General features: G+C 41.2%; 1 protein-coding gene across 1 annotated transcript in view; it reads right to left on the reverse strand.

Moving 5' to 3' along the window:
• Positions 1-8,648, reverse strand: part of GRIK1 (glutamate receptor, ionotropic, kainate 1) — a 169,869-nt gene that overhangs the window by 6,419 nt on the left and 154,802 nt on the right. The window contains exon 15 of the mRNA XM_009327816.1: positions 4,630-4,880. Coding sequence (XP_009326091.1) covers positions 4,630-4,880 — 251 coding nt within the window. The remainder of the gene's footprint in view (positions 1-4,629; positions 4,881-8,648) is intronic.

Consider the following 8,648-nt stretch of genomic DNA (forward strand, 5'->3'; position numbering starts at 1 on the left):
CTCGGTGAGGGAAAGAAGGAGTTGTTTTTGATTCCCCACGGGAAAGCCGATATCTGTGAGGTTGTCTGTGGGGACAGCTAGGCACGGGGAAACAATGACTGTTACTAACAATGTGATTGTTTCCTTGACAGATATGAAAATGTTTACCCAAAAAGTGACAGAAACTTTCTGGATTCTGTGTTCATCAAAACAGTGATTAGAAAACTGGTCGAAGCTGCAACCTGGAGGATTTCTTGTGTAGAGCAATGATGGAGATAAACACATTAGGAATTTTCCTTCTCCTCTGAGAGTTGAGAGAAGCTGAATTTAATTAGTTTTAAGTCTCTTCTACTGGGAAACTGCAAACAAAAGTGCTTTCTTAAATCGAGGATACAGAAGATCTAATTCAGGTCTTTGTTGGTAAGAAGGCTCATTTTATGAAGAGCCAAAGCTTTCAAGGCCCTATTCAAACAAGTTAAAATGCCATTTTGAGCAAGACAATTTCTTGCAGCGTCTGGAGCGGAGCGTAAACACTCATGTACACGCATGAGCACTGGCAGAGAAGAATTGGTATAGCCTCGTTATGAGCAGTACATCTTCATCACAAAAAATACTTAAGCCTACTGCCAGCATAAATAGTGCTGACCAAAAATTGTAATATGAATAGAAGGAAAACACAGGTCACTGTATGCTCTGGCTTTTCTCAGGATCCAGGTATGAGAGAAACAATTCAAGAGGAGAAACAGAGCTTCGCCGCAGCACTTCAGCGACTGAGTGTGAAGGCATCTACTAGAACAAGTTTTCTAATTGCAGTACAGTCCAGAAATGGCCCCTCAATAAAACAGATCATTAACTGGTTTGATGAGGAGGAACTGCAGTGGGCAAGAAAACATAAAGTAGGTGTGAGGGGCGGGAAATGAATTGGTGAAACTGGCGGTAAGCTGGGATATAAGGAAATACAGACAAAAGGTAATCAGGTTTTGAAAACATGGTGGTTTGCCACAGTTCATGACATCCTACGAGCTGGCATTTCTATACATTTTGTGTATCTCAAATTGTTGTCATATGTTTTACAGTGGCAACAACAGATCAAGTCCATTGTCTCCTGCCCTTGCAGTCCCCAGACTAGCTGAGGACTAGAGAAAATCAAACTAGTATCCTTCCAGGGTATAAAAAACACCCAGTACCAATTTCCTACACAAAAGCTCCCTTGTGTGTTTCAATATGGAACGCAATGCCAAGGCTTTACTGTTTGATATAAATAGATATCCTGATTTTGCCATAGAGGAGCTTTCTATGTTACAAAGCCTTATAATAGTGAACATCATTAATTGCTCAAGCCAAGTCAACGGAGTTTTTCTGTGAAAGGTATATATTGGGGGTGCCTGAGGGTGCTTTTGTTGAATATGTTCTTAAATGTTAATGGTTACATGGTATAAAATTTAACTGATAGATACGATTTTGTGCTGTGGTAGTTACTTGGAGGCTTTGGCTAATGAATTTTAAATGGATGAATTAAAATTCATTAAATATTGACACTGGGAATAAGATATGCCAGCTAAAAATCTCTGGCTGTTACAATAGGGGTTCAGAAAGTTAATGGAGCCCTGCAGGTTATTTTCTGAGGTTTATAAAGAACTGCCTGGCCCACTTGCTGAATGCTTCGGCAGAGACCAAGCGAAGTATTTCTCCATGCTTTTAGTAATAAGACCGCAATTGGTTTACTCGGGTTTGGTAGAAGTTGAAAAGGAGGTAAATAAGTTTTCTTACCTGAAAAAGGTGAATTACCCCATGAAATTACAAGATGACAATTGCACATAGAGACTGTGATAATTCTTAAAATCTACTACAGTCTACTGCACTCACTCTTCGCTGTAGGTGTAATTCTTTTCTGTGATATGCATTTAAACTGCCCAGATTTCCAGGACTTTGACAATTTGCGTTAGATAAGAAAAATGAAGCAAGAGGCACTTTGAAGTCATTAACTATGTGTTGGTGAGTACAACCTTTGCCATTATGTGCACTGTTTAAGTTTAATGCTTTCCATCGGACACACCTTTTTTCTTTCCTGACTATACAGTGTGAATTGAGGGCTGTGTTCGAATCCCTCGCTCCTCTCGGATTAACTTGCCACAGTCTAACTCCGTAGATAAGGTGGTGCCAGAGGTGGAGTTGGACGGATGGGTTTGCTTACACTGTAGTCCGTAAAAGAAACAAAAGGCCTTGCATGCAAGAAAAGAAAAATGGAGAAAAATGAATGAAAGAAGTAAAATTAAAAACAAACATGAGAATGAGATTCAAAAGCTATTTAAATCAAAAGAGATTCTATTTATGGAAACAGAAAAGTAATAGATTGTATTCGACTCATGCTTTGGATTAGCTTAGTGATAATATACAGTGTATAGCATTTTCTATCTAAGCTTCTTATATCACCAGAATAAAAATAAAACAAACTGAGAGAAATCAGAAAGTAACACTGGAATTACTGGTATTCTACTTTCTGTAAAATTACTTCTGGAAAAGAAGTATGATGTTGCCACATTAACTCACTTAAAGATTTTAATTATTAAAAGACTGCCTAAAATAGGCAACGCATTGCTGTGAAACAGTAGTACAGTTTCAGAAACGGTGTATATATATGTATATATGTATTCCTGAATACTACATCATTCACCCAACATATTGCTCAGTAAATTAACACTCCCTCAGGATGTAAACCTTTAGGTCTACTTTAATTATAACTTCAGGAATGCATTGCTTTTCCCAGACTCCTGAAGAGTTTCCAGAATATTCTGCACCATATTAGCATTTATACTAAACATTTTAATTAGCTGCAACTGTTCTCCAAAACATATTTGAATGAAAGAGCTCCTGAGACATGTATGAAACAGAGATATCGATATTTTCTTTATGCATTTTGTGCTAAAACCGTTCTATAGGGTTAAAGTACTAATCAGAAAGCTGCAATATGTGCAAAATACATTCAGCTTTTATCTCTGACTTATTCCAAAGCAGGGACACCTTGATTAATAAGGCCTGCAAAATTGCTCCACATGAGCTGCGCCTGTTGTTCGCAGACAGTGCCATTGCCTTGAATGAGGGCTTGCTCAGGCACACGTGGAGATGTCTGCACAGCCAGGAACTGCCTTCTCCTGCAGGACACTGCAAGGACCAAGTCCACTGACATTGGCGTTAGGTGTCACGGACCCAAAATAACCCCAAGTGCCATTTGGAAAATGAAGATGCATGGTAGGATTCAGCTCAGTTCCTTTCAGCTGCCTGAACAGCAGGTGTGTAGCCTTCGCTTACGGTGATCCCTTACCAGCAGCAAGGAGATACAGGTGATTTATCCTGTCCAAAATCAGATGTTGTCCTCTAGAGGCCCTCAGCCCTGGCTGCTTGTTTTTACTCAGGTGTCGATCCCTCTCACGTCCCAGCACCACTGCTGTATGCGGTGTAAACTGCAGCTCTGAGACTGAGTTCAAAATGTTCTCCTTCTCCTCCCGCTCGTCCCAGCTGCCTTCGTTAAGGTTATTTTTCTCGACAGTAATTTCTGGCATTTATATCATCAGGCTTGCAGGATTACACCTTGGATGAAGAGGATGTATTGCCAATGGAAAAGCTCCTGCCTTTCCCATCTAAAAGTGCGAAGTGAGCTTAAACAACTCACTCATAGATAGATGCCTCATGTCTAGAAACCTGAAGTGACGTGATATGAACCCGCCTCTTGGTGATTGCCTCAGGGGCCACCAATCCTGCAGTGCAATGTGACCCTCGTCCCTATGACAAGTGCTGCTGAAGTGAACGGGATCAGAGCAGCTATAGCAGTTGAGCCAAACAGGGCCACATCAGGGTCTAGGACATGGCCAGAACGAAACCGGCACCAGGGAAGGCAGCCAGAGTAACAGGGCTGGCAGACAACTTCGGGAACAGACTCTGAGTTGCTGCTCATGTCTTGCTTCTTTCACAGCGGTTGGTGGTTTGGTAAACGGGTGTTTACACTCTATTTTAATGATTGATTCTATCTCACAAACTGCTGTAATAGTCAAAGTGTGATTTATATACAGCATTTCCTTTGTTTTCCCTCTGCCTTTTTAAGTTGCTTATTACGCTTCAGTGGAGCTATAACCAGAATTTCTTTGGCTCCACAATCTCACTTTACTGTGGCATCCATCACCTTTCAGCAGGTCTCCCTGCTTTGAAGCGCACGCTTCAGCACAGTGTGTAAACCCCTGGCTGTGGAAAAAATGCTTTCTAGAGCAAGAGAAAAATTATACTTGGGGATTTGGAAGTACATTCCTGTTGTTATTCAAAGGGCTGATGCTAATGCTGTATAAATAAAAAAAATCCAGTTGTGTTTTATTCCTTTCCAACATAATTTATACTTGAAGTCTTAAAGATCAAGCAGAAACTGTTTGAGAAATTAATTGCTCTTGTTCTGCACTGCCATACTAAACAGCACTAATTGGACTGTGGGTGAGGTACTTTCCTGTTCTTATGAATAATTTGTCTTTAGGGCCAGAAACCCATGGTGAGAGTTCAGCAACACAAAAACTGCACTCCAGTGAAGAGACTTATAATGCAGTCACCTCCACATCCACAAACCTCAGCCTCCCAGAAACATAAGCAAGCTGGAAATGGATGACTCACCTGCTCAATATCGCTGTTTTTCCTTGATTTATATATAAATTCACCAATGGCTACAAACACCGAAAGAACAAGCCCTGCGGCGAGCACTATGAAGATGCCCCCAATATTCTCCACCCCGAGAGCACTGGCTTCTTTGCTGTCCTCCTCAGGGCAGCCGTTGCCTCGCCACCACTTTTCTTTCATCATGTGCAGCTTTCCCTCCTCCTGCAGCTGGAGGATGGCGATGGTGATCTTGTCTCTGTAAGGAGACCCTGCAAGGTAAGAGCAAGACCCGTCAGTGCTGGTTGCCACAAAGGGAAGGCAGGGAGGGAGCAAGCTGCTGCTATCTGAAGCAAAAGTGCTCCCTTATCACAAGACTGATTATGCCAGCCAGAAATTGTTGGTTTCTCTTCGGCTGGAAGGGGGAAGAGGACTATCTGTTGGTGTCTGCCCTAGGGACTGGAAAGCAGAAGGCTTCTCTGGTGCAGTTATTTGTTTGAGAATTCATTATAACTTCTAGGGTCTCCTACTGAGGTTTATTTAAGCCTTGGCAGTGGGTTTTCTTGCTAAGCAATTCCTCCATATCATGTTTGAATATTGCTTTGAGCATCCTTTGAGACTTTCCACTTTGCATCTTTTCTATTTACTTCAACATCTGTTTATTTTTCCTACTGCATGTAAAATGAGTAGCTGTCTAAGAAAAGCCCACAGTCAGTCAGATACATTCTCTTCTCATTTATACCTGCGTAAGCCCACAGCTCCACTTCAGCTACCTTACAGCTTATAAGAACACAAGGCGGCCCGGTCTTTTTTTCCGTGACTTGCAAAAATATTGGCACTGCAAGCTGAAAATAGCAACTGTTTTCATGCTTTTTGTTTTCAGGCCAACAGCTTGCTAAATGACATGTCTTCACATTAATGGGCCTGTACAGTATCTGGCAAACAGCAGGGTCATGTTGGGCGGTTCAATCTGTTCAGGTTTGCCTCTCACGCCCCCTGCTCTGGCTCTTCATCTTCCAAAATCTCTGCCGCCTGTAAGTCCCTTCAGCCAACTTGTGCTGTTGCAGTAGCACAAGTCTGTAGCCCTAAAGGGGGACAAGGGAGAGGCTCGCCCCTCGCCCCGCTTCTGGAGCAGCGCCTAGTTAAAGGAAATTGCTACCAATTAGCTTTTCCCACGTTGCCAGAAGCTGAAGTTATCAACAATAATAGCAGCAATCCTGTTATTAATTATAATAGACAAGCAGAAGTTGGTTTTGGCGTTGTGAGAGAGTCTTTTCTTTATGGGGCAAGGATTTCATGATGACAAGCAGGAGAGGGTTACAAGAAAGGCTGTTTGGCTCTAAAGGCATATATGTGCCCCCAAACCCTGCGACGTTGGGCTTCCTACAGCTGGAAGTGTTTAGTGTCTGGGCTGCAATGCAGTTGGTGTTGCCAGTCCTTTGTCCATATAGCTGACTACCATCCATCCTTTCCTCTCCTTTAGCACATTAGTAAGACTATTTTCTTAAGCTGTAATTTCACCAAAAGTCACATTTTGCTGCAAATTAAAGCAGTTGCAATTCTCAAGCTGATCAAGGTAAACAAACTTTAAGGCAGAACCTGTGCCAGAATTCCAGTGATAGCGTGGAGCACATAGATGCAGATACTTAAGAAAATCTCACTAGGCACCACTTTTGTGGCTTTATGCATCTAAATAGCCTTGGAAATTTGGCCTCACAGCTTCAGTTTTCTTTCTTATATTGCCGTACAGGACGTTATTAAAAACAATTGTACCATGAATACAAGTCCCTCTCTCTGCTTTCCATTTCTTTTAGCCCGCAGCATTGTCTGAGGAAAATCGGTGTGAAAAACATTGCGGTTCTTCATTTGTTGTGCCAACACTCAGCTCTTTTTCAGTGTATCTTACTGCCAGCGCTAGGACATGCTGTGACCACAGATGCCAAGAGACATGTGTCAGATTATACAAAGTCCATCTGGGAAGCCAGCAATCAGCAGCCACTGCTTGAGGTAGCCAGCTTTGAAAGGAAAACACGCCTGCTGTAAAAATAGATGATTTCTATGCATGCTATTAAAGAACCAAAAATAAGCACAACAGAAAACAAAACAGAAACATCTTCAAAACTGACCTTACACAGAGAAATGAATTATTACCACTGAAAACAGCAACGCCTCTCAGAAGAAAGAGCAGAATTGTTTCTACCTCAGGAGAGGTTCGTCACCCTGATAGCTGGAGTCTGTTAGATTGTAGGACTCATCTATTTTCCCTTGTCTGAAAGGACATAGCTGTTAGGTAAAGTGAAGCAGCCTGAGCCACAGCACAGGATTTGTGGGGACGTTCATTCTTTCTTGTGATGTTTACGTTGCCAGGAGGATTATCACAATTCATCTTGAGGGTAACAGGTACATCTATATTTCTATGCGTGCTTTTAAAGTTTGTGAAGTGTGCCTGAAGTGTTGGATTGTTGATGTTTTATTGGTGAGCACTAAAACTGCACACAAATCCATCTCAACACCTCTTTGAATATTCAGCATATCATTTATGGCTTCTGAGCTATTAACCTACCTCTCAGGCCAAGAAATACATCTATCTGCTTTCTTAGCAGTCTCCCAAGTAACTGGCAATAGCTTTAGTGTTAGAATTACTAGCATCAGCACTGGCAGTGATACTGGAATTAATACCTGTCCTGACACCTATAATAACGTTGCTTTCTTTAACCAGATTCCTCCCAGGGTGACACTTTGCATAGGTTTTGCTTAGAGGTGCTTTTGCTACAGCAGTACCAGCGTGCATTAAGTTCACCGCTAACCATCACTGCAGATTTTTCACTAGTAATGGTCTTTGCCAAAACTCTGATGAAAACCTTCCTTTTCGTGACCCATCAGCTCCATAATAAACATAAATGGAGATGTTTGCTGATATGCCTAAATGTCCTTTAACCTAACTCAGCACAAAGAAGTAGGAAGAGAGCCTATATCTGCAGTTTTTTACTTGCAGAAGTTGATCTGATAAATAAAATAGTACGTTTCCTGGATTCATAGACGAACTTTGAAAAATTTTTCTTCCTGTTTCTTTGGGAGCCAAATGGTGATGGTATTCAGCTCATTCACTGGAAACTTTGGAGTGTGAGACATACTTTTGCTGCTGCAAACCTTAGCCGTATGGTTGTGCATTCTCCTGAAGGAACAAATGCAGACCAGATAGAACTTGCTGAAACTTTGGTGTTAAGGGTCACAGACAAGTCTGTTGGTTTTTTTTTTCCCCATACAGCTTCTGCAATCAATAGTCTTGAACGCCATGAGAAAAATAACAGAGCCTTTGGGGTCCATCTGAATAGTGGAAGGATGTTCATGGCTTATCTTGTTTATGAAATCAATCTTTTAAAAATTTAAGATGCCTGATGACACTGAATTATTCCACAGTGCTTGGAGATATCTATTCCACTGAATTTTGCTGGTTTTCCTTAAGAAAAAAATTAAGGCACATTTATCATACAAGAAACATCTTATAAATGTATTTCACAGCTGTATTTCCAATGGATGCACTCTCTCTGAGGATTACCATCTGTTCCAATTATTCCTTCATTGTTCTTGGTTTAAACTGTGGCAGCTTTATAACTGCAATGAAACTCTTGCCATACATTTGTCTTTATTCAGGATTTTAGCTTTTGTATCATTTTCCTCAGGGTGAGAAGGCTGTTCTCATATAGCCAGTGGAAAAATATACTTAAAATGTTATCTATATGACAATATGTCTGAGGTACTCAGTAGCAGAGAGAATCACAGTTCCAAGTGCAGTGGTGTTTCTCCCTTATTTATATCTGGTCTACCAAGCAACCGGTGGTCAAAATACTTCACCTGTTATATCTGTGTAAACTGATATTGCCCTGAATAATCTCCCTGAATACAATAAAATTGCATAGCTTTTAACTGATCATGGCATGGTAAATGCGTACGTGAGCAGTATGAAGAAGTATGTTATACAGGAAAAAGATCTGGCTGCCCAGTGCCAATTATTCACAAGAACCCAGCACAAAAACCTC

The sequence above is a fragment of the Pygoscelis adeliae genome, unplaced genomic scaffold (assembly GCF_000699105.1).
Source record: "Pygoscelis adeliae isolate BGI_AS28 unplaced genomic scaffold, ASM69910v1 Scaffold14, whole genome shotgun sequence".
NCBI classification, from domain to species: domain Eukaryota; kingdom Metazoa; phylum Chordata; class Aves; order Sphenisciformes; family Spheniscidae; genus Pygoscelis; species Pygoscelis adeliae.